The sequence below is a fragment of the Lasioglossum baleicum genome, chromosome 19, assembly GCF_051020765.1.
Source record: "Lasioglossum baleicum chromosome 19, iyLasBale1, whole genome shotgun sequence".
Classification (NCBI taxonomy): Eukaryota; Metazoa; Arthropoda; class Insecta; order Hymenoptera; family Halictidae; genus Lasioglossum; species Lasioglossum baleicum.
The window spans coordinates 6,577,194-6,604,983 of record NC_134947.1 but is presented as its reverse complement, the minus strand read 5'-3'; the positions used below and the strand labels follow the sequence as shown (position 1 = coordinate 6,604,983).

At 40.1% G+C, this 27,790-nt stretch overlaps 1 protein-coding gene across 1 annotated transcript in view; it reads left to right on the top strand.

The window, feature by feature from the left end:
• Positions 1-27,790, top strand: part of Rpb8 (DNA-directed RNA polymerases I, II, and III subunit Rpb8) — a 153,737-nt gene that overhangs the window by 76,509 nt on the left and 49,438 nt on the right. Inside the window, exon 3 of the mRNA XM_076443404.1 lies at positions 6,533-6,713. Within this exon, the coding sequence (XP_076299519.1) occupies positions 6,533-6,713 (181 nt within the window). The remainder of the gene's footprint in view (positions 1-6,532; positions 6,714-27,790) is intronic.

Here is a 27,790-nt window from a genome sequence, read left to right as displayed (position 1 = left end):
TCCGCGCACCCTGGTACCCTACTTTCGCTGAAGCGCGAGAGGAGCTACACATCCCGATCATTATTAAAGGGGCCTATTCACGATCGTGCATATTGCGCAACAATAATCGCGCAGCATGATGTTCACGCAAATCCACATTGTATTAATTAGTCGATCACGATCAATCATGTTGCGCAATAGGCATTGTTGCGCAAAATAGGTCCCTTAAGGTCACTCGTGCATCGTGATTCTCTATAGAAGAAGCTTTTACGAGAGAATATTTCGTGCGGTGGCTAGAAGGAAGATCGAATTTGCAGGAAGGAAACTTGATCTCTCTCTCTCGAGCAAGAGAGAGGAGGAGGAAGAGGAAAAGCGGCGGAGGGGAAGAGCCGGGGGTGGGAGAGGTGAGAGCGAAGGTTAGTCGGTAGGGCCAGGCAGTCCGGTTGTATTGACGCGCGGCGCGCACAGGCTTGCGCGAGATGACGCAATCTTTCTCCCACCGCGCGGTGGTTCAGCCCGTGCCACATTCTACGGAGAATCATCCCCACCCTCGAGCGGCGGTCCCGCTCCGCCCTCCTGCCTCAGCCAGCAGCTCCCATAAGTTCAATGCCAAGGTCAAAACGGCCACGGCTCGCAACCGTGTCGGTCTCTGCGCGATATTACTCGTCGTTCGCCGAGAGAAGAAGAATGTAGTCTCGTGTGTGTGTGTGTTCTCTCTTCGTGTTCTCTCTGATCGGCACGTCTACCGTTCCGTCGCGTCGAATCCCGCACGACGCTTTCGCGTTTAACCTTGGGCTTTTTCCTCCCTCGCACGTACTCTGCTCTCTTCCGTCTTCCCTCTCTCCCTCTTGTCAACTAACCCTACTAACCCCGTTAACTAACATCGAGAACTCTCGGGGCCGGGACTGGACTGGTCGTCGTGCGTGTCTCATCGGAGGAAATGAGAAACAAAAAGAAAAAGTGTGACAATTGGAGTACGAAACCGATGCGCCCAGTCGGTCGGGGAGGTTCGTGCGTTATCGTGTCGCGTCGCGGGAACCGCCTGTGCGGAGAGGCAAGGTCGTGACAGGTGCGTGGAACATATACACCCGAGAGGAGGACGAGAACGGGACGTCCTGCGCCGCGAATGCGGATGCGCATCATGCGAAGAATGGATATAAACTATCCTCGTCCTATCTCTCTCTCTCTCGCTCGCTCGCTCGGTCTCTCCCCGCGATCGTGCTTGACGTCACGAGACAAGATGGCGGTTTTCGGTAGTCCCGGGACAGTTGTTAAAGCTCTCTGCCCCCGGATGGTCGACGTTCCTGGACGACTACACACCAGGTGCAATATCATTACATTTTTATCATTTTGTGTGATCGGTCTCCTTCTACTCTGTACAATTATATTATCAGTCTTATTCAACGTTATACGCTGCTTCTTCGCAACTTGCACTCGTACGGTTCGCCGCGGAACGTAAATGCGCCGCAACCGAACAAATGACACCGTCTGGACGAACTGGATCGTTTTAATTCGAATTCTTTCTACGCTGTATTATCGTTATCAGCGCGTCGCTAGTCTTGTTTAACGTTACACGTTCACGCCGCCTGTTCCGTAACTGGCACTGGGACGCGCGTACGGTTTATCGCGGAGCGTAAATGCGCCTCAACCGAGCAAATGACCGGTATACGCGAGAGAGCCCGTCACTGTCAAGGTTGCCGTTGTAAATCACGTGAGCCCGTTAATGTGCCCGGGGATACGGTCGCGCATCGCTCAACTAGATAATCTATAATCGTTCTAGCACTATTATGACGTAAGCCTGTGTGACCCTACGCATCGCAATACCATCAATTGGCTACGCGGATCCGCGGCCGAGTTCGTTTCAGTCCGTTCCGTATTTCTTTCCTCCGCTCTCGGCATTGCCAGGGCCGCTATCGATCACCGTGCTATGTATATCTATCCTCCGCGTAGCCTGGATTCAACCTTGACCCTTGTTCTCCGAGTCTTGCGCGGAGGACTCTTGTTAGTTTTGAGCGGAGCACCGCGTATCAAGGTCGTCGCGGCCAATTGGCACGTTCGAGACGCAGTGCTGCTCGCGTTTTACGGAAATATTCGGCTGGCAGGAAAGTCGTCGCGGTGTTTTAACGTGAAACGATGCCACAGTGATCGATTCCTCGATTCTAGGTGGAGAAAATTCAAATTTTCGTGTTCTCTTGTAGCAATAAGCGCTTTATTTCTCGGACATCATGACAAGTGTATAAAAACAATTCATGAATTTAATACGAATTATATCATTTATTTAAGATGGACAAATATAACAGTTAATTGTAACGTTTGTGAAAATAACATAAATTAAATATTTTATAGTTTTCGTTTAAATACGTGAATAAACAATACACGAAATGGAAAAAACTCGTATTTAAAAATTAGATAAAGTTCTACAAAAATATAATGCAAAATTACAAAATTATAATAAGGAATGTGCATGACAAAGGTGGATATTCTAAATTATTATAAATTATAATTGTCATATGTAATTCTCGCAGTCTGAAGTACATATTCTGTAAATTTTCTATCGTCAATTTCAATACGACGTGAAATAGTGGCATACTCCATGTCTTTTCTAAAAAATGATATAAATGACAAACGGGGCAAAACGGGTCAACGATATTTAGTATCATTGTTTTGAAATAAGTATTCATCAAAACTATATCAAAGAACCAAGTCCGGCCGAGTCCGGGAAAACTAAGTTATATTATTTGACATCTTCTTAAATAATATTATCAGTTAACCTGTTGTATATGATTTACACGGCAAAATAAAATTATACCGATATGTAAAAATGAAATACTTACCTTCGCTTACGCGCTCCATTTTTTTACATAATAATTTAAACAACAAACGAACAAGTTATACGATGAAGAAGAATTAGCTTATTTATAGTATTTCGCACAGGCAAAACTTTAGCACCGTATTATCGTCGTAATAACCACGTGCAATGGAAATATTACGTTATATATCGAATAAATTAATGTTCGTGAACAAAATAGAACGTCAGCGAAGATATCTGAAGTTGATCAAATTTACCATTTTGTCTACCTAGAATCGAGGAATCGAAACACTGTGCGATGGTGACCTGACATCGCGATTGGATTATCAGTCTTTTAACGATGGCGGAGGATCATCGAACTAAATGGAGAATGTGAAGTGTATTGTGAAGTTCGTAGCCTTTTCAAATTTATATATGTTTTTAAGCGCGAGTGTTTTCTATCAAATTAATCGCAAATCTCGCTGGACCAGGTTATAACTAGACTGCGGATCTTTATGCAAAATTAAATGTTTCTACGTCGATTCCAAGACACAGAGGTTACGTAAAAATTTCTTTCTTGTTTTAATTATTTTATTCAACTGAAACTAACACGTTGATGTTCTTAAATTTTTTAAATATATGTGCACTGCTTTAAATTGTACGTACCAATTTTTGTTATAAATGCATCAAATCCGCAGTCTAGTTATAACGATACGATAAAAGAATTGCGGAACGAAAGGTTTCAAACGAGAAACAATTTAGTTTACTCATTCTCGGTAACCCAATATTTTCCGAAGGAAAGGTCACCGGGACACAGTGTCGTCGGAGATTGGAGTGGGGGTACCATATTGCGGGTTCGTTACAAACATTGGTACCTTTCCACGGATTTGCTAGATGCTCTTCCGCGTCTCTGGTTGGCAGCGTTCCCATTGTATTTCGTCATTTTAACCGACCAGGCTAATCTCTTTCCGGAAGCCCTTTTCGTGTTCCGCGTTTTATGTCTTCGTCGTAGAATCCATTTATCATCTTCCGAATGGAAATGCCGACTTTGATAGCATCTATAAATAAATTCTTCCTTCTTCGTGTTTCAACGTGAATTGTTTCAAACAAGCCAGCCATTGTCGTAGCATGCTCGAGGCACTCGACAAAGGGAAACGGATTTTTATAGTTTGGATTGGATTTGCATGTTTGTCTAAGATGCTCTTTTCAAGTTCGATCGCTCTTGTTCGCTCGGTTTACATTTGGTCGTAACAGTTCTTGCATTTTAATTACCTTACGTCGCGCTGTTGCATAATCAACGGTGGCTGCGGATAATCGACCCGCGACTTACGACAGTCTTCGTGCTTCGTTCCGCGCTGCGTATCGCGACACTTCCGCGATACGTGTGCATGACGCGACACAACCGAAAACTTGCTAATGCTCCTCGGTTTTCTATTGTCACGCAGCGGTTTCAAAGTAAAAAGTTTGCACCGAACAAACAGACAGACAAGAAAACGAGCTAATAAAAACGTGGTAAAATATCTTGCATCGATCGCGGAAACTAAAGTGAGTCAATAAAAATTCGTTTCACTCCTTCGCAGTCTTTCTACGTTGAAAACACCGTGACAATATTCTTGGATTCTTTCTACATATTACTTGCCGAGTTTGTGTTGTTATTATTGTTGTTGTATGCGTAAAATCTTGTGATCGAATTTGAAACCACTTCCCGATGAGCTAGAGACTTGAAACTTTAATCATTGCTCAGAACTGGATGACAATGCAATATTAAGAAACAATTTTTTTTAAAAAACTGTGCGTTTAGGAGAAAAGAATTTTAATATTAACTGCCACACCTCGTCGAGCGAAGCTCAGTAGTACGTCATCGCGTTTAGGGATCCCCACTCCGGGCGCCAGCGCTCCCTACTCCACTACGCGTTCCCACTCCGACTCATCCCCACTCCATGACCCATTTCGCACCGAAGGAGCTCAGTGTGGTTATGGCGTTCCGTTCATTCAGTACCATTTCCGACTCCATCAAGAGACGCCGCCTCTCGGAGTCATCCCCTCATTCCATCTCGCGTATTTCCGTATCTTGCGTTTCTATATGTATATTTTACTATTTCATACCAGTATTACTATATCTTGCATTCCATTTTAACCACGCTTATATTAAATTAAAATGCACTAAAAAGGAGGAAATCATTTTTTTAGACATTAGTCACTATAAATAAAAGCGTGGAGCGCCCACGAAGATTACGTCAATATAGTTTAGCGCTTTTATTTATAGTCGCTAATGTCTAAAAAAATTATTTTCCTTTTCTTAGTGCATTTTAATATAAGCATGGTTTTCAAAAGAATTTCTTTTATGTTTCATCCAGTCAATTTCTTCGTGAATGCATAAAAATCCGCAGTCTAATAATCACAATATAATCTTCTCATGTTAAGAACAATATTCTTGGATTTTTTAGTTAGTTTCCTCACAAACACATAAAAAGCCGCAGTCTAATAATCACGATATAATCTTCTCATGTTAAGAACAATATTCTTGGATTTTTTTATATACTTCACTGTTTCATAATTCATCCAGTTATTTCATAAAAAAATGCACGACTTAAGCTCTCAATAAAAAGAAAAAAAAAAACTGCATAAGAATGTATATATTAATTTCGAACGTCATGTGTTGGGTCCAAGCAGAAATGTGCTTGGCATTATTCAATTAAAATTCGCCGATAAAATAAAAATGTAAATTCGACGACACGATAAGTCAAAAAGCAATACATACATAGAACAGAAACTACGCTATCGACTAAATTGATAATTAATCATCCTAATCTTATCTCTGAATTAGAGATTCTAGCGAATGCGTCTGAACTTATCTGCAAAATTGAAATTTCCTACGTGAATGATGTGGCTGATTTTTGCGGCGACGTGTTCGCGCAGAGCTGGGGAAAATAGTAATTTAAATAGTAAATAGTAAACAATCCTATTTATTTTTTCAAGTATGTGTACAACTTCGAAAATAAAATATTTTATTCAATACAGTAATTTTTGAAAATAAAATATATTATTTGATGCGGTGACCTTTGAAAATAATATAATTTATTTGAGGCAGTAATTTTTTTGAAAATATTATTTTATTTGAATAATATTAGAAATATTTGTATTTTGTCTTTATTTTCAATTTTAAGTATTATCGCCGAGTATGGTTCGAATTCAATACATTTATAGATGTAAATCGTTTCTCAACGATAAGATAAACTGTATGGTTATGTTTATCTCGGAGTATTATAACAATGCAGAAAGCGAGATATTTTATTTTGAGGATCAAATTGTTGAAATAGAAATATTTTATTTTGTGGATCAAATTGTTGAAACAGAAATCTTTTATCTTGAGGTTCAGATGGTTCAAATAGAAATATTTTATTTACGAAATTGTATATCTTATTTAAAATACTATTATCTAGGAGCAAAATAAAATCTAAAATATTAAATAGTATTCGAAATGTTTGTTTCGCCGAATAATGCCCACCTCTGTATTCGCGGAACCAGCCGACAGGACGGATCCACTGGTTTACGCGATCAACCGTGGATCTCGTTAAACGTAGCTGGCCTGCAACGCCCCCAATTTATTTTCGATGCGGCTGCGTCGCGGTTTATTTTCGAACGTTAGCTTTTCTCCGTTTCCGTCGCAGTGTTCGCCGCATCGACACTTGTCCCCGAATCGATGAAACCGATTTTCCTTGGCACAGCTGTCTTCACGGTGGTTGTCCTCCATTTTGGTTGCAGGTGATAAATTTCGCCTGGTGCTTGCCACGACCTTGAGGGAGGACGGATATCCCGATGGAGGGGAGTGGAACGCCACGGAACAGGAAGGTGGCTCCAGGGCTGACAGTTTCGAGTACGTGATGTCCGGCAAGGTTTATCGAATCGAGGGTGACGAAGCCAGCAACGAGCCCAGCAGCAGACTGTAAGTACCATTTTATTTTTCTACAATCGACGGTGGTACTCGTGACAAAATAAAATTTTCCTCGCTTCTTCGTTGTTCACAAAAATTCATGATAAACGCGCGACGCAATCGTTGTTAGTAATATTACGTCGTTCGGAAAGTCATATCTCGTGGAATCTCTCGTCATATCTCGCAGAATAACCTCGATACATGGCATTTTATTCTATGATCTTTTCTGTGATTTTTCAGTTCAGAATAATTGAGTTGCACGAATTTCTACGACTTTATCTGGTAAATATTGACTCAGCTCCGACGACCTTCATCTTCGCATTTGCTGTCAAGGTCAACATTTCGAACGACCTAATATTAACACTTGCACCGTGTAAAATTCGTCGAGGAGCGACGTAATACATCGTTGTTACGTTGAGATCAAGATTTAACCTTATGAGCAATCGGCATGACTTCATTATTAGCAAACTAGTTGAAGATGACAGTCAATCTGAAAGAGACTATAAATAAACCGGTACCAGATTGCGGATTTTTATGCAACGTTAAAATTGCAACATACATTCTCTTCTCGCCATTATTTTCATGGGTTACAGTAATTAAAACGTCTTCATTCCCAAAAATGGAAAACTTAAGGGTTTTTCAATGGCTATTGAATCATTCGATAGTTGACCCAAGAAAAACCCCTCCGAGTAAAATTTCAGCCGTTTGGCTTGCCATTTTCCGATCTTTAATGTAAACAAATATTTTTCCGATTTTTTGGGGGTTTTTCATTTTTCACGACCACAGTTCGCAACAGAAAAATCGGGAAAAATTCTCGAAAATGCGCCGTGGGATCCAGAATATGTCACATTTTTTTTCAGAATTTTAGAACGCAGTAAAGACCGGAAAATGCGCAGAAAACTGTAAACTGTAACTACCCTCACGGGCAAGCTAGAGGGCTGAAACTTTACTCGGAGGGGTTTTTCTTGGTCAGCTTTCGAATGGTTCAATAGCCATTGAAAAACCTAGGGTCAATTTATATTTTTTGTTCGGCTACATTTGTTGCAATGCTTCGATATCGAGATTGCAAACGAATCAAATTCTATTTCGCCTAAAAAGAAACGCGTAACATTCGTATTTGTTAGACTTTGTTCAAAAATCTTCATCAAATTTTTTAACAAATAATTTTCCGGATGCTTCTTGTAGTCCGATTGATATTCCTAATGTAGCATTTTATTCGTTCGAATTAATGGGTATTTGAAGAAAATCTGGGTCAAGATAGACCCGGGTACCGCGGCATAAAATCCGCAGTCTGTTCTACCGTGCTCCACCCGGAAGTATCGACGAACATTTTCGGGGTGTGTGACGTTCGGAATGCGTGTGCCACACATTCCCAACACTATTTTATTCTGTTACGATCCACCGTAATCGCGGCGCGCGTATCTGGTGCGTGCTCGTACGCGCGTCACGCAGTGACGTCATCCGCACGCGTCGAACTGCGTAATCGCGTTGTGCTCTTTCTCCTGTGAATCTCTGATTGGCCCGCTTCCACTGCTCAATGAAGACTCGCGTGAATCTTTCGAATGCTCGGTGTGTATGAAACACATTCTCCTGCGACGAAGATACCGCATGTGTACGTGTTATCGGAGAATGTACGAAACGTAAACAAGAAGCTAGCAAAACAAAGCCAAACAAACACCGTGGACTCGGCAGTGTTTCTTGGAATTTAAGATTCGTTGAAATGCGAGACTAACGATCCAAGGTAACGTTGTCGCTGCAGAATAAACTTCCCACGGTCGTCTGCTTTAAATATAATCTATATAATAAAAATCAAATCTATATAATAAAAATGATCTTCTATTATAATAAAAATAAAATGCTGTTCGCGTTGGTCACGACATCACGGGAGAACGGCTGGACCGATTTGGCTAATTTTATTTTTTTAATGTTCGTTGTAGTCCGAATCAGGTTTCTCGATTCAAAAAAATTGGAAAAGTATCACGGAGAAATGGAAAATTCGGGAAAAACTAAAAGTGCTTTTAGAATCATATTTCAATACAATTGAATACAATTCGATACAATACAAAGTGCTTTTAATCAATATTTCAATAGAAATTTACATTATCGACGTCTGTTTGCATTATCGACATTATAAACATTCGCCAGTTAGTTAAGGGGAAACTATACCCTCGGATTGCAACTAAAAAATAACTAGAATCTTACTAGATTTTTGGTCGAAACATGGGTTTGCACGCCTGGATTTTTTGTCGTTATTTGAGCATATTTTGAGCTGGGTGAGGACTCATTCTGTAGAGGAAGGTTAAATACAGGGCGCTCTTCTCATGATTTAACGAGATTATGTTTATATCTAATAATATGAGTGCCCAAAGTAGAGAAAAAATCTGGAAAAATAACCGCAGATTTCAATGTATTTTTCTGTCTCAAAGAGACTTTTTTGACTGATATGACGAGAAGAGCGCCCTGTAATGAACCCTCCTCTATCAAATGAACCTTTGTGCAGCTCAAAATATGCTCGTATAAGGTCAAAAAATCCAGGCGCGTGATTTCATTCACATTAGCATAGATTTCCCCATGAAGACAAAGGTCCTCCCGGATGCAGAGCCAGTCTAGAGCCAATTTTAGTGCAGCTCGTTTAGACGAGATGGCGCCTAGTCAGGAGGACTGTCAATCAGTGCTGTGATATTGTGCAACATTTCACTGCTGCACTGCTGTCATCGTGGAATCATAGCAAAACTGACACAGATGAGTTAGATATTCTCATCGGTGGCACTAATATTAGTGTCACCTGCCCTGTATAGCGGCATTCGCGACGAGCTGAATAGAATATGGAAATAACAAGCAACTCCATCTCGTGTTCAATAGGCAGTTGCGTGTTTATCAATGTTACCAAACTTCTTTTTTGCACAGAGGTTTATAACATTGATAAATAGTTATTTTCTAGTTACAAATCGAGGGTATAGTTCCCCCTTAATTTCGATTACCCTACTCGCGAAGCTCGCGAGCAACAGCTCCTCTCTAGTTTAGTATAAATATGATTTGACACTGGAACCATACCGGATGAGTCAAAATTAATTGCTCCTGATTTGTTCCATTAGCAGTGTTGAAATTATAAATACGTTTTTCTTAGAAATTCTTTTAGCGAACTTCTCTGTTGGAGTATGCATTATGCAATTTTGTCATTATCGTAAGGCAATCAAATTTAACGTTGTTGCTCTGCACAATAAATTTCCCACAGTCGTCTGCTTTAAATAATATATAATAATATATGGTTTAACACTAGAACTACCGGATGAGTCAAAATGGCTTGCTCCTGATTTGTTTTTTTTTTTTTAACAATATTAACCCTTTGTACTTGGAGCAATTTTAACTTGAGAATTAAACATTTCCATTCCCTACAATTTTTAAAATTTTATAATACCTTCTACAATTTATAAATGTAAACAATATTTTGAATAATGGTATAGCAATTTTTAGTGGCGCCTCAGAATCGCCATTCGAGTGCCGAGGGTTCAAATTATAAATATGTTTTTGTCAGAAATAATTTTGGGGGAGCTTCTCTACCGAAGTACATATTTAAACAAAAATGCAATTTTGTCGCAATTATAAGCAGACTTTTCTTTATGCAAAATGAAAATGTTCTACCCGAATCATAACAAACTGGAGTGAAATAGAAATTTATCTTCTTTGTTCATATGGTAAATAGGTTGAAAATAATATAACCGAATTTTTATTTCTACTAATGCTTCTACTATTTTAAATTACACCTACTCATTTTTTGTTATAAACGCATAAAATCCGCTGTCTAATTATCAGGCAATGTATGCCGATTGCGTTTAGTGCTCGGTAGTTCTAGTGTTAAATAATTATTATTTGCATTCGATCTGGTAATTCATTTGTGCCAGATGGTCCAAGCCTTTTCATTCAAAATTATCCAAGTTAGATAACAAAGAAATTTACCGACCACACTTGGCAACTTTTACCGACAAAAATTGAAAAATTATGAATCATTTGGGGGGAGCAGAAGAGAGAATGAGCTGCATTGTGGAGGGAAGCATGGTCCAAGTTTATTACTAAAAATTGTCAAGGGCAAGCAACAAAGAAATTTAGCAACCGCTAAAATTGAAAAATGATGCACTGGTGCAGTTGCATCTACTTGTTAGGGGGGAGAAGAAAAAAAAGGGAGGGGGAGAGAGTAAGCTGCATTGTGGAGGGGAGGATGGTCCAAGTTTATTACTAAAAATTGTCAAGGTCAAGCCACAAAGAAATTTAGCAACCGCCAAAATTGAAAAATGATGCACTGGTGCAGTTGCATCCACTTGTTAGGGGGGGGGGGGGAAGAAAGAATAAGAGGGAGCTGCATTGTGGAGGAGAGGAGAGTCTAAGCTTTTTACTAAAAATTCTCAGGTCAAGCAACAAAGAAATTTAGCAACCACCAAAATTAAAAAATTATGCACTGGTGCAGTTGCATCCACTTGTTAGGGGGGAGAAGAAGAATAGAGAGGGGGAGAGAGTAAGTTGCATTGTGGAGGGGAGGATGGTCCCAGCATTTCACTAAAAATTGTCAAGGTCAAGCAACAAAGAAATTTAGCAACCGCCAAAATTGAAAAATGATGCACCTGGTGCAGTTGCATCCACTTATTAGTAGGGGGGAGCAGAAAACAGAGAGGAAGAGCTGCATTATGAAGGAGAGAAGCATCTAAGCTTTTTACTCAACATTCTCAAGGTCAGATAACAAAGAAACCAACCGCCAAGATTGAAAAATGATGCACTGGTACAGTTGCATCCACTTGTTAGTATAAACAAAATTAAATTGAAAAATTATGTACTGATGGATCATTAGGGGGGCGAAGAAAAGAGCGAGAGAGGGAGAGATGCATTGTGGGGAGGGGAGGTTTTTTTACTAAAAAAATTGTCAAGGTCAAGCAACAAAGAAATTTAGCAACCGCTTAAAATTGGAAAATGATGCACTGGTGCAGTTGCATCCATTTATTAGGGGGGGGGAGCAAAAAACAGAGAGGAAGAGCTGCATTATGAAGGAGAGAAGCATCTAAGCTTTTTACTCAACATTCTCAAGGTCAGATAACAAAGAAACCAACCGCCAAGATTGAAAAATGATGTACTGGTGCAGTTGCATCCACTTGTTAGGGGAAAGAAGAAGAAGAAAGAACGAGAGAGGGAGAGCTGCATTGTGGAGGAGGGGAGACCCTGACTCGACCGATTTATCGTGTAACCTTGAAACTCGACGCCTGGCGTCGTTGTGCGGGTCTGCAGAGGCCGCTTTGATGTTTGATCAGTGCAGGTCGGTGCTGCGAACGAGATGCTCCCACCTGCATTGTTTGCGCTCGCTATTGTCGCGCGTTTGCGGATGGCAGAGTGCAGCAACGCTCGATAAGATAAAGCGGCGTAAACTCGACGCGTCGCGCGAGCGAGATTATGTAATTGTTCTCTCATGCACGCGCGCGCGTTCATCTTCCCGTATTTTTCCACTAATACCGTTTTCCTTTCTAAACCGTCTTCGAAACGAGAATAGAACACGGTTCAGACCGGGAGATTAGCAACAATTAGTCATCGACGAGCTTCAATTAAAGCTGTCGGATATGTATGCATATTTCTTGCTACAAAAAAAATTACTCCACGAGGAACTGGTCGTGTTTATAAACAGTAACGACCGGAATCTTTTTTCGTGATACCCGTGATGATTTATTGCCGCGGTTAATTATTCGGATTTTATTCATTTATGAAAAAAATTGGGTCGGTGAATTATTTCATTGCACGCATTACGAGAGATAATACATTTTCATTTCACTCCAGTTTGTTACGATTCAGGTGGGACATTTTTATTTTGCAAAAAGATCCGCTGTATAATCATTCGACTGCGGATCTGTATGCAGAATGAAGAATGTAAAAATTGTATTCTTTTAATCATACTGCTAAGTTGAAACTAACACATTGATGTCCTTAAATATTTTTAACATGGCTCACCGCTTTTAATTGTTACAATTCTAGTATGGAAAATGTTTATTTTGCATACAGATCTGCTGACTAATTATAATTATTAAACTGCGGATCTTTTTTCCACGCTTATATTAGCTTGCCGAGTTGTCATTGTTGTTGTTGTATCAGTCAAATCTTTGCAATCGAATTTTAAACCACTTCCCGATGTGCTAGAGACTTGAAACTGTAAACATAGCTCAGAACTGGATGACAATGCAATATTAAAAAAACAAATTTTTAAAAAACTGTGCATTCAGGAGGAAAAAAATGTTTAATATTAACCGTCACACCTCGTCGCGCGACGCTCGCTAGTACGTGATCGCGTTCAGCGATCCCCACTCCGCGCGCCAGCGCTCCCTACTCCACTACGCGTGGAGAAAATAATTTTTTTTAGACATTACCGACTATAAATAAAAGCGTGGAGCGCTCACGAAGATTATGTCAATATAGTTTAGCGCTCCACGCTTTTATTTATAGCCACTAATGTGTCTGAAAAAATTATTTTCTCCTTTTTAGTGTAAAAAATAATTAAAATAAGAAATATTCGCATTGATTGCAGGACACAGGAGCAAAATAAACATTGTATTCTTCCTTTAGTTATGTCCGTAAATATTTTTTAACATGTCCACTGGTTTACGTGGCCATTTTCGTCATGAATGCATCAAATCCGCAGTCTATTAATTATAATGATTCTCTGCAACCCCCACCGTTGTTGCCTAGCATTCAACGCCACCTGCTAGCTCTTCTCGTTGTAGAATTAATTGGTCCGCTAGACACTTCTGTCGGACAATGATTGCAAAATCGATTATGCCCTGGCAGATCGGCAATTTATCGTTCCGTATATTGCGAGTTTTCGGCGCTCGCGGTTCACGTCGACCGAACGTCGATACTCGTTTCTATCCGATAGCCGCCTTCTCGCATATCGATCCCTTTGTTGCAAGTAATCTTTGTCTCGCTATCTCGGTGTACACATGTTTGCTAAACGATACTTTATCATGCCTCGCCGGTTCCTATCGAGCCAAAGATCTCGCTCGCTCGTGAGATTAATCATCGTGCTTGGCTTGGACGAATCTGCAGCTTCTTATCTGTATTTTCAACTGTTTTATCTAATCGCCATAATCGAATTCTGGAATTAACAAGCAACAAAATCACCATTTTTTTTTTTTCAAACTTTGGAGGAAAATATTTTCGCAGCAAGCGAAAAAGCTACCATTCTCAACTTTTCTGTTGTTTTAAGTTGCAACTGAATCTTGTTAGAAATGCCCAAAGTCCGCAGTCGATTTTGGAAATAACCCCCCTCACGCTAATACATTTATTTTACTGTTCACACAATTTATTATAAGACTCTTAGTTTTCTCAAAGGGCACATATCAGCTACAACTTAATAATTAATAGCTAAAGAATTTAATAACATACATATTTATTAGACTCTGTTCTGAATGTCATAGAAAAAAAGAAAGTTTATATTTATTTTGTGCCTTATGTTTTCCAAAGGCTACATATCGGGTACAACTTAATAATTAATAGCTAAAGAAATTGATAGCGTACATATTTGCTAGACTCCGTTCAGAATTTCATAGAAAAAAAGAAAGTTTATATTTATTTTGTGCCTTAACTTTTCCAAAGACTACATATCGGGTACAACTTAATAATTAATAGCTAAAGAATTTAATAACATACATATTTATTAGACTCTGTTCTGAATGTCATAGAAAAAAAGAAAGTTTATATTTATTTTGTGCCTTAACTTTTCCAAAGACTACATATCGGGTACAACTTAATAATTAATAGCTAAAGAATTTAATAACGTACATATTTATTAGACTCTGTTCTGAATGTCATAGAAAAAAAGAAAGTTTATATTTATTTTGTGCCTTATCTTTTCCAAAGACTACATATCGGGTACAACTGAATAATTAATAGCTAAAGAATTTAACAACATACATATTTATTAGACTCTGTTCAGAATTACATAGAAAAAGAATAAAGTTTATATTTATTTTGCGCCTTATCTTTTGCGAAGGCTGTATGTCGACTACACCTTAATAATTAATAGCATGCATATTCATTAGACTCTGTTCAGAATCTTGATCACGAGTCTGGGGGCGACATTCTATAGGGAAAGGGGTTGAAAAGGGCATCGCTGACTCGACAGCACCGGCCAAGGTCAACGTGTACTCATTCTTATCAAAAAGAAAAAAAAATAGGTGTATACTGTTTGATGAACTCAGTAAAATTTAAAACAACTAGCTCGACCAATTAAATGTTAAAATAAGCGTGCAATGTCGCGTCGAGGAAGAGACAAGTATCCCTCTACTTTTCGACTAGAAGAGGCGCATGCGCCCACCATTCCACTGCCCCGGTCGGTAAAAACGGAACGGAAAGAAACCGGAACGAGCTCTCGGAGGACAGGGAGCCACTCTGCGTTCACTCAGTAGGTAATGAAGTGGGTGAACACAGCTGGTGGTTACTCAGTTTTCTGAGGGCGTTAGCAACCCGTTGAGAGAAAGAGTTACACCTGCTGCCACCTGTAATTTTGCGGAAGAACAATAGCTTGCGACGACACTCGAGGGACTGCAGAAACGATCCATTCAAAGCGAAAACTCTCAGGCGAGGCCACGTTTGCGATCCGCACAACAGGAGAAGCTACCCGGAATCTTCTTCGCTGAATCACGATGAAAAGACTAATGGGAGTCTGTTTACGTCTTCACTCGCGGGACAAATGGAGACAATTTCATTCCAGAATCCGGATGATGAAGTCTAGGGCTGTTCACGTTGAAGGATGATCAAGTCTAAGGATCATCACGTTGAAGGATGATCATGTTGAACGATAATCAAATTGAAGGAAGATCAAGTTGAGGGATGATCAAGTCTAGGAATTATGAAATTGAATGAAGGTCAAGTCCGGGAATTGTCAAATTGAAGGAAGACCAAGTTGAAGGAAGGCCAAGTTGAAGGAAGACCAAGTTCAAGGATGATCATGTTGAAGAATGATCAAGTCTAAGGATCATCAAGCTGAAGGATGATCAAGTTGAGGGATCATCAAGTCTAGGAATCATCATATTGAAGGAAGATCAAGTTGAAGTATGGTCAAGTCTAGGAATTATCAAATTGAATGAAGATCAAGTTGAAGAATGATAAAAATGAAGAAAGGTCAAGTCTAGGAATTATCAGATTGAATGAAGATCAAGTTGAAGGATGATCAAGATGAATGATGATCAAGTTGAAGGAAGATTAAGTTGAAGGATAATCAAGTCTAGGAATTATCAAGTTGAAGGTAGGTCAAGTCTAGGAATTATCAAATTGAATGAAGATCAAGTTGAAGGATGATCAGAATGAAGAAAGATCAAGTCTAGGAATTATCAGATTGAATGAAGATCAAGTTGAAGGATGATCAAGATGAATGATGATCAAGTTGGAGGATGATCAAGTCTAGGAATTATCAAGTTGAAGGTAGGTCAAGTCTAGGAATTATCAGATTGAATGAAGATCAAGTTGAAGGATGATCAAGATGAATGATGATCAAGTTGAAGGATGATCAAGTCTAGGAATTATGAAATTGAATGAAGGTCAAGTCCGGGAATTGTCAAATTGAAGGATGATCAAGTTGAAGGAAGACCAAGTTGAAGAATGATGAAGTCTAAGGATCATCAAGCTGAAGGATGATCAAGTTGAGGGATCATCAAGTCTAGGAATCATCATATTGAAGGAAGATCAAGTCTAGGAATTATCAAATTGAATGAAGATCAAGTTGAAGGATGATCAAAATGAAGAAAGGTCAAGTCTAGGAATTATCAGATTGAATGAAGATCAAGTTGAAGGATGATCAAGATGAATGATGATCAAGTTGAAGGAAGATTAAGTTGAAGGATGATCAAGTCTAGGAATTATCAAGTTGAAGGTAGGTCAAGTCTAGGAATTATCAAATTGAAGGAAGATCAAGTTGAAACATATTCAAGTGTGGTGATTATAAAGTTCTGGGAAGATCTAGTCTAGTGATCATCAAATTGAAGGAAGATCAAGTTGAATGGTCATCATATTGAGGTGTGATGTCCAATGACCATCAAGTTTAGGGACGATCAAAAGTCTAGTGGTCATCCAAGTTGAGGGAAGATCAAATCCAGTGATCATCAACTTGAGGGAAGATCAAGTCCAGTGATCATCAAGTCTAGCGATCATCCAAGTTGAGGGAAGGTCAAGTCCAGTGATCCTCAAGTCTATAGAAAAAATGTCGTTGCTGTATCAATGGTTGGGTGTATCAATACGATTAATTTGGTCAGCAATTCCGTTTTTCCGAAGCATAGAAAAATCGAGAATGTTTCCACGTCCGATTGTTGACTGCTGACCTGCTGATTCCCAGAAAAATGGCGACGTCAGCGCACCCGCGTGATATCCGAGGCATCAAAGACAGGATCTACCAGCGATTCAGCGTTGCTCATACCGCGTACGCCTGTTTTGATGATGCGAATTCACCAAACAAGGGCGTGACAGCTGGGAAATGAATTATTGATCGGGGTCGCTAGTGGCCCCAGGATAGATATAGCTAATCCTCTGACGAGCGGAACAACGCGCACGCACGAGGCGCCATGGCCGCATCCGCTGGGCATCCTTACGTGTCCCATTTTAATATTTCAACGTCCGCTTTCTCTGACCAAAACCCATTCCCATTTAACTAGAATAATTGACACACGGAGGACCTTTCTCCATGGAAAACTGCCGGGCTGCTGGCAATAATTAGTAATACTGCGGATCTGTATGCAAAATGAAAACTGTTTGAAAGTTTTAGTTGGCTCCTGTGTCTTGCAATCATTCTTCTTTCGATGATCTTTTGAAGGTGAAACTAATACACGGTGGCCTTAAAGCTTTTGAACACCTCCACTGTTCGAAATCGTACGTACCCATTTTCGTCATAAATGCATAAAATCCGCAGTCTACTAATTACCGTCCATAACGCGCGCAATTAATTATTCTTGCCATTTGCTGTTCTTATATTTCTGTACATTTCGAGAACATAACAGGCTGGTAAAACGCTTTTGAGGTATCTTCAAAGGTCCACGAAGGTCGCGATCATGCTCAACTTCGACTGCAGACTTCAGCATTCACGAAAATTATGATCAGTCGGTAAACATACAAACAGATTTCCTCATGCTGCGAATCTTATCGTTGTTTTTAACACTTGAGCTACACGTTTGCTGATTAAGCTACACGTTTGCTGATTATATCTTCGCGTAGTTTCCTCTTTCTCGAAATACATAGTTTCTCAAGTGGGATACGGATAAGTGTCCGTCGCTTTTTACGGATATGCGAGCGCACTCGTGTCATTCAAGTTGGTGCCGCGCGAACGCGATAGGATGCGCACAAGGTCGTCCGGTCTGTCAAAATCAGCTGACGCCTCTGTGAATCAGCTGATCCTTGAAGCTCTGCGGAAGAGACGCTCTCTCAGACACGTGGAAAGCATTTTCCAGAAGTTAACTATTATAAACTGTGGATATTTACAATTCTTCTTCACGATTACTTTTCTTAATACTTCACGGAAAATATTAGATTCGGGAAAAAGAAATCCATTATTTTTACGTTATCTCAAGCGGAGAGATGATGGATTTATTTTTCCCCAACCTAATATCAAATTCTAAAGGGTAGAGTTGTGTCATTTTTCATATGGATCTGTTCGTTAACACTTTCAACGAACATACGAATTGTAATACAAAGCCGACTTGTGTTCTATCGATTAAAACCACGAGAGGAGAAATAATTTTCTGCAGCTAGTCCAGGCTTGTCCATTATTGCGATTAAAGGTTCCCCAGTCCGGAAGAAAGTAATCCGTGAAACGTTATGCAGCGTTTCCACCCAAGCGATGGAGCAACGAGCCTCTCGGCTTGCGATAAACCAGCAGCGGGGTGCTTGGAATAGTAGCAAGGCGACCGGTACTGCGGTTTTAACGTGAGAAGTATCCGCGGCAACCTAACTAATAATTAACAAGACAATCCGCAACACGGCACCGGGACGGAAAATATGGATCCCAGACCAGTGACGCGTTACCCTATGGGCAACTTGGGCAAATGCCCGGGGCCCCACAGCAAAAGGGGTCCCGGACACAAATCAAGATCCAATATGCAAATTCTACGTATTTCTCATAAAGTTGGGGCTAGGGGTCCCGAAATTCCACTTTGCCCAAGGCCCCAACTAGTTATAACGCGCTACTGACAGTGGTGAATTACCCTGTGGGCAACTTGGGCAAATGCCAAGGCCCCAAGCAAAAGGGGCCCCAAATAAAAACCAAGATCCAAATTCTACGTTTTTCTCGTAAAGTTATTTAGTTGGGGTTAGGGGCCCCGAAATTCTACTTTGCCCAAGGCCCCAACTAGTTATAACGCGCTACTGACAGTGGCGAATTACCCTGTGGGCAACTTGGGCAAATGCCAAGGCCCCAAGCAAAAGGGGCCCCAAATAAAAACCAAGATCCAAATTCTACGTTTTTCTCGTAAAGTTATTTAGTTGGGGTTAGGGGCCCCGAAATTCTACTTTGCCCAAGGCCCCAACTAGTTATAACGCGCTACTGACAGTGGCGAATTACCCTGTGGGCAACTTGGGCAAATGCCAAGGCACCAAACAAAAGGGGCCCCAAATAAAAACCAAGATCCAAATTCTACATTTTTCTCGTAAAGTTATTTAGTTGGGGTTAGGGGCCCCAAAATTCCACTTTGCCCAAGGCCCCAACTAGTTATAACGCGCTACTGACAGTGGCGAATTACCCTGTGGGCAACTTGGGCAAATGCCAAGGCCCCAAACAAAAGGGGCCCCAAATAAAAACCAAGATCCAAATTCTACATTTTTCTCGTAAAGTTATTTAGTTGGGGTTAGGGGCCCCAAAATTCCACTTTGCCCAAGGCCCCAACTAGTTATAACGCGCTACTGACAGTGGCGAATTACCCTGTGGGCAACTTGGGCAAATGCCAAGGCCCCAAGCAAAAGGGGCCCCAAATAAAAACCAAGATCCAAATTCTACGTTTTTCTCGTAAAGTTATTTAGTTGGGGTTAGGGGCCCCGAAATTCTACTTTGCCCAAGGCCCCAACTAGTTATAACGCGCTACTGACAGTGGCGAATTACCCTGTGGGCAACTTGGGCAAATGCCAAGGCCCCAAACAAAAGGGGCCCCAAATAAAAACCAAGATCCAAATTCTACATTTTTCTCGTAAAGTTATTTAGTTGGGGTTAGGGGCCCCAAAATTCCACTTTGCCCAAGGCCCCAACTAGTTATAACGCGCTACTAACAGTGGCGAATTACCCTGTGGGCAACTTGGGCAAATGCCAAGGCCCCAAGCAAAAGGGGCCCCAAATAAAAACCAAGATCCAAATTCTACGTTTTTCTCGTAAAGTTATTTAGTTGGGGTTAGGGGCCCCGAAATTCTACTTTGGCCAAGGCCCCAACTAGTTATAACGCGCTACTGACAGTGGCGAATTACCCTGTGGGCAACTTGGGCAAATGCCAAGGCCCAAAGCAAAAGGGGCCCCAAATAAAAACCAGGATCCAAATTCTACATTTTTCTCGTAAAGTTATTTAGTTGGGGTTAGGGGCCCCGAAATTCTACTTTGCCCAAGGCCCCAACTAGTTATAACGCGCTACTGACAGTGGCGAATTACCCTGTGGGCAACTTGGGCAAATGCCAAGGCCCCAAGCAGAAGGGGCCCCAAATAAAAACCAGGATCCAAGATCCAAATTCTACGGTTTTCTCGTAGAGTTATTTAGTTGGGGTTAGGGGCCCCGAAATTCTATTTTGCACAAGGCCCCAACTAGTTATATCGCGCTACTGTCCCAGACGCAATTCCAATAATTATGACGCGATACCATAATTCCTATAATTGCTCAACATCGCAGTACTGTGCCTCCGCGAGGTTCGCTAACGATCCTCTTCGCAACCGTTTAGCTTAATCGTCGTCTAATACGTCCTTCATCTTCATCTATTTTTCCTCCCGGTAATCCGGCTTTGTCAGACTGGTCCCAGGCTCTCGAAGTCTTACCTAACGATCGCCTGGGCTAAATTCTATCTGCTGTACGATTAGAGACTGAAGTTGGAAGCATCCGAATGACTAAAGCGGTACAAATCTATTTTCTTTGACGGAAAAGCGAGAGGGGCGGTAGAGGGGAGGTAGAAGGAAGATCAAGTCCAGGAATTATCTAATTGAAGGAAGGTCAAGTCTAATTATCAAATTGAAGGAAGATCGAGTCTAGGAATTATGAAGTTGAAGGATCGTTCCAAAATGTTCCACAAATGTGTTTTCAATGTAGGGCAAAAGTTTTTTATCTATCTATTCAGTTCATATCATAATTTTTCTATAGGGTTCAAATCTGGTGATTGGGGTGGCCATTTCATAATTTTTAATGAATTCTTACATTGAAGTTGATCCAAATAGTTTTTACATATTTTTCACGCGTGTTTTGGATCATTATAATTATATTTATATTATGTAGTTAATACAGTTGAAGGTTCAAAATCTATACGAAATACCAGAGCTTTACTAAAAACAAGAGTTGTCCTAAGACTTATGAGCGGGAGTGTACAATCGAAGGATGATCAAGTTGAAGGATGATCATGTTGCAGGATGATCAAGTTGATGGATGATCAAGTTGAAGGATGATCATGTTGAAGGATGATCAAGTTGATGGATAATCATGTTGATGGATGATCAAGTTGATGGATGATCAAGTTGAAGGATGATCATGTTGAAGGATGATCAAGTTGAATGATGATCAAGTTCAATGTTGATCAAGTTGAATGTTGATCATGTTGAGATATCATCAAGGCTAGGGATGATAAAGTTGAGGGAACATCAAGTCTAGTGATCATCAAATTGAACGATGATCGACTCTAGGAATTATCAAATTAAACGAAGATCAAGTCAAGAATTATCAAATCGCAGGATGATCAAGTTGAATGGTGATCATGTTGAGGTACCATCAACTACGGTTGATCAAGGTGAATCATTATCAAGTCTAGGGTTGATCAAATTGAGGGAAGATCAAGTCTAATGATCATCAAGTTGAAGGATGATCAAGTTCAATGTTGATCAAGTTGAATGAAGATCAAGTTGTAGGTTGATCAAGTTCAATGTTGATCAAGTTGAATGAAGATCAAGTTGTAGGTTGATCAAGTTGAAGGATGATCGAGTATAGGAATTATCAAGTTGATGGAAGATCAAGTCTAGTGATCATCAAGTTGAAGGATGATCGAGTCTAGGAATTATCAAATTGAACGAAGATCAAGTCAAGAATTATCAAATCGCAGGATGATCAAGTTGAATGGTGATCATGTTGAGGTACCATCAACTACGGTTGATCAAGGTGAATCATTATCAAGTCTAGGGTTGATCAAATTGAGGGAAGATCAAGTCTAATGATCATCAAGTTGAAGGATGATCAAGTTCAATGTTGATCAAGTTGTAGGTTGATCAAGTTCAATGTTGATCAATTTGAATGAAGATCAAGTTGTAGGTTGATCAAGTTCAATGTTGATCAAGTTGAATGAAGATCAAGTTGTAGGTTGATCAAGTTCAATGTTGATCAAGTTGAATGAAGATCAAGTTGTAGGTTGATCAAGTTGAAGGATGATCGAGTATAGGAATTATCAAGTTGATGGAAGATCAAGTCTAGTGATCATCAAGTTGAAGGATGATCGAGTCTAGGAATTATCAAATTGAACGAAGATCAAGTCAAGAATTATCAAATAGCAGGATGATCAAGTTGAATGGTGATTATGTTGAGGTATCATCAAGTCTACGGTTGATCAAGGTGAATCATTATCAAGTCTAGGGTTGATCAAATTGAGGGAAGATCAAGTCTAATGATCATCAAGTTGAAGGATGATCAAGTACAATGTTGATCAAGTTGAATGAAGATCAAGTTGTAGGTTGATCAAGTTCAATGTTGATCAAGTTGTAGGTTGATCAAGTCAATGTTGATCAAGTTGAATGGAGATCAAGTTGTAGGTTGATCAAGTTGAAGGATGATCGAGTATAGGAATTATCAAGTTGATGAAAGATCAACTCTAGTGATCAAATCTAAGACTTACGAGGGGGAGTGTACATCCCCTCCCCTTCTTCCAGTTGAAAGTCTGTCCGCTTTATGCGCGCGCTACAGCATCGTTCCGTTCTATTTACCATTTTCGAGAAGAAAAAAGCAGGCCGATAATAACGCGAACACCCTGTACACGCGCACCTGTGCTCGGACGCCAATAATACACGAGGTCTGTCGGGGCGCAGAATGAAAAGCTTTTTCTCTGCCAAAAACGCGTGCTACAATTCTCTCCCGTCATTGCAACCGAGTGTTACGCAATCACTCCCACCCCCCCGACGGGTCTAGTCACGACATTTTTACGCGCTGCCCGCCCCTAACGTGAGTTTGCTCGCAACGTTGCGTTCAGTGACGTGACGGTTAAATTTTCCGGCGAGTCGCACGCGGATATATTTACGGCATCGAGAAGTTCGAGCCAGGAAACGCGACGCACAGGCGTCGATAAGTACGGAAACTGCGATGGGGATAAAAAAAGAAAATCATTTTGTAAATAAAACATTGTTGTGTAATTTGATTCGTTAATCCTTATGTGGTCGACCAAAATGTATAGATTATTTAAAACCTTTCTGTATTTAACGTGTTTGCAGAAATTTCCATTATACAACTTTTAATATGTTAGTTAATATATTAGCGAGTAAGGGATGGACATTCAGAGAAATTTTGTAATATTTTCTTGGAGTTGTTATATTAAAATTACTTAATTAAAATATTATCAATATTTTTTTAAATAAAAATTTTTTTATTGAATAAAAACATTTATTAAAAATTTTTAAACAATAAAATATTCCTCGTTCAATTTAATTATACAAGTTGACTGTACTTTATTCAAATTCGGAATATGTGAACACCCTGTATACTCGATGAACAAAGGGCATAGTTACAATTCGAATTTTGAAAACATTTTATATTAATTTCCAGAATATACATATTTAATATCTTTAATTAATTGCAAAAATGGATCATCACCAGCTTTGTTGATCTCAGGGCGCCATAAAAATTCACAAATTAATGCCACCCCTACTTAGACTCTAGAGTGACATTAAAATAGTACAAAAATTTTGTCGGTAAGGTAGGGACTAACATTGAAATGATAAAAGATTTTTTTCGAGTCGCCAAAAATCCTTCCGACAATCATCATTTTAGTCAAGAAAGAAACTATTCCCAAAATTTCGTCCAATTCTGACAACGGACGTAAACGGAAACACAGCCGAACAAAGTTTCAAAAGTTTATTTTTCAAAGGTGAGTTTTAAAGTTTTCAACAAACCGGTGGAGCAATTATCGTCGAAGTTGCTACCGATGAGACATTCTTCTGTAATTGTTGGAGCGATTACAAATGGGCGAGGAGAAATATTGTATACTTATTATTAGACTGCAGATCTTTATGCAATTGATAGCAAAATCGAGTAGATGAAATTGAGAATTGTTGGAAAATTACAAAAATTGAAAATTGTTGGAAAATTTAAAAAATTGAAAATTCTTGGAAAATTACAGAAATTGAAAATTCTTGGAAAATTACAAACATTGAAAACTGTTGGAAAATTCAAAAAATCTAAAATTGTTGGAACATTACAAAAATTGAAAATTGTTGGAAAATTTAAAAAATTGAAAATTGTTGGAAAATTTATAAAATTGAAAATTGTTGGAAAATTTATAAAATTGAAAATTGCTGGAAAATTTATAAAATTGAGAATTGTCGAAAAATTTTAAAAATTGAAAATTGTTGGAAAATTGAAAATATCGATATATAATATGATTTCTATTATTGTAAAATCATTAAGGAAAGAAATAACATTCTTAATTTAATTTCTTCTTCTTGAAATCGATCCGGACAATTTTTATTTTGCATAAAGATCCGCAGTCTACTTATTATTACATACTTATATCGTCAATAATATTGTCAATGTTGGCATTACTATTGAAACTAGGGCCGAATAGGGGCGAAGAGCAAGGGAAACGATTGGGAGTTAACTCGGCTCGTTAAACTGTTACAACAGCCGTTCGACGGCAGCGTTCTATACGCTACTGGGCATCTCGTAGCCTTGTACTTTAGAGGCTTTATACACAGTCTACACATAGACAGTCGGAAGAGCGGAAGGAGGAAGGGAATGCATCGTCACGTAATGCAAGCATTATGCAATCCAGTCCCGGCTGTATACCGACCGAACAGCTGATCCTTTTTAGCTTCCTATGACTCGTCCGCGTTTAAACCAGCTTGCTCTTCTTACAAACCGATCAATTATAGTTTCGAATTACACCTTTTTACACCGTTCATTACAGCACGTGTCACACACTAACGACCGCGCAAAGTCTAAATAAATTAATTCCTCTCGTTTTTGTAATTTATCACGTTTTGTTGCGCGAGATCAAACGAACAACACGATTTTTCTACTCGCCGCATTTTCAACTTGGCCGTCTCCATTTGCTATCCAAGGATACCGGCTATTGTATAATTAATAGATATAGATCGATATGCCCGTATCGACTGTTTCGTATTTTCAATTGCTGACTCGGATAATGTGGACACAAATAGGTTACGTAACCGCGTGTCTGTGTGTAGCCTGAAATAGCAACAACCATTGCACCAATAAGTATAATAACATCGCCTCCGAAATTGTCAGTCTTCCTTGCAATTAGCAACGTCCTTTGAACAGACACGCGCAGTATTGCGATTGTAGAATTTTGAACACAAAGGCGACGGAATTAGCTTAATTAAACACATCGTTTCAATCATACCGGAAAAGCGCCGCGAGCATTAACGTCTTATTTGCCCGGTTACGAGAGCTCTTACGTTAACAATAATTACAGTCCCGGTAATTAGCGATTACGCGTTTTTAACGTTACACATAAAATTATATGTGTCGACGGGAATCGACAATTTACGTGTACGAAATGATGAAAAAGTTACGACCGCGCGCTCGTATTTTACGAGCGGGCACTGTACGTCACTGTAATAACTCCTCCAGAACGGTGAAAATGATACCCGTCGATCAGGATTGTTCGATGCGGGATTGTCCCGCTAATCGAATCACGTGTTATATATCCGTTAAAAACAATGTGGGTCAACAGGCGCGTGGATGATATTTGACGAGAGATATCTTCCTCTCGAAGTCCTACGCGATCGCGTTGCACGCAAGCACCATGATCCAATCCGCGATATCCATGGTTCCCTTCTCGCCGCGACATATAACCTCGACATCGCGTTTATTAATATTTCCTTTTGTCGTTTGATAGAGAACCCCTTCGCCGCGACAGAGAGCTCCAGATACCCCGACCACATGTAAATTCTCCCTTTGTCCTCTCAGAAGTCGCCGACCATGCTTGCGATTGCGTTCGATCGACCCTTGCCACGTTAACCACGAATTCGTATCGTGACAAGAATCGCGGATTCTTCAGCAGAATATTTCTTCTTCGTGGTGCAATAAGTTCTCATCGAATCACCCCTTTAACCTGCGAGAAATCAACGATGTCCTCTTCCATTAGCATTAAAAAACCCGTTGGGAAACGATCTTCCTTTAAAAGTTACAAAGTAGCTATGAAGATGTGTGTCGCACTTGCAATTCACAGAGTCGGACGTCTGCTTTATGCCCCTGTGTTATCTGTTCCTGGAATATTGATTCCAATCAGCTTCAGCGATGTTATTGCAAAACTTGCAATTTCCGAAACGGTCTTCCCTTCATAAAAGTTAAAAAACGTAAGAAAGGCTGATTCATTGCATCCTCTGAGACACTAATTTCTTTTTGGAGGTCGCCGACCATGCTTGCGATTGCGTTCGATCGACCCTTGCCACGTTAACCACGAATTCGTATCGTGACAAGAATCGCGGATTCTTCAGCAGAATATTTCTTCTTCGTGGTGCAATAAGTTCTCATCGAATCACCCCTTTTACCTGCGAGAAATCAATGATGTCCTCTTCCATTAGCATTAAAAAAACCGTTGGGAAACGATCTTCCTTTAAAAGTTACAAAGTAGCTATGAAGATGTGTGTCGCACTTGCAATTCACAGAGTCGGACGTCTGCTTTATGTCCCTGTGTTATCTGTTCCTGGAATATTGATTCCAATCAGCTTCAGCGATGTTATTGCAAAACTTGCAATTTCCGAAACGGTCTTCCCTTCATAAAAGTTAAAAAACGTAAGAAAGGCTGATTCATCGCATCCTCTGAGACACTAATTTCCTTTTGGAAGTCGCCGACCATGCTTGCGATTGCGTTCGATCGACCCTTTCCACGTTAACCGCGAACTCGTGTAGTGACGAGAACAGAATATCTCTCGACGACGCCATTATTTCTCATCGATCTGGTCCTAGAATATTGCTTCACCTGCGATAAGGTAAAACCGTGTCCCTAGGATCAGTGTCTCTAAATTCATGTGATGTCTGTCCCTAAAATATTGCTTCACCTGCGAGAAAGTAAAACTGTGTCCCTAGGATCGGTGTCTCTAAATTCATGTGATGTTTGTCCCTAAAATATTGCTTCACCTGCGAGGAAGTAAAACCGTGTCCCTAGGATCAGGTCCCTGTATTCTTAGTGTCAGGTCTCTGTGTCCCTAGTTGTGTCCCTTAGTTTCCGTGTTATGTGTCCCTAAAATATTGCTTCTCCTGCGAGAAGGTAAAATCGTGTTCCTGGTGTCAGGCCCCTGTGTTCCTAGGGTCAGGTCTCTGTGCCTCTTAGTTCCTGTTGCATCTGTCCCTAAAATATTTCTTCACCTGCGAGGAAGTAAAACCGTGTCCCTAGGATCAGATCCCTGTATTCCTAGTGTCAGGTCTCTGTGTCCCTAGTTGTGTCCCTTAGTCTCCGTGTTATCTGTCCCTAAAATATTGCTTCTCCTGCGAGAAGGTAAAATTGTGTTCCTAGGGTCAGGTCTCTGTGCCCCTTAGTTCCTGTTTCATCTGTCCCTAAAATATTGCTTCACCTGCGAGGAAGTAAACCCGTGTCCCTAGGATCAGGTCCCTGTATTCCTAGTGTCGGTTCTCTGTGTCCCTTAGTCTCCGTGTTATGTGTCCCTAAAATATTGCTTCTCCTGCGAG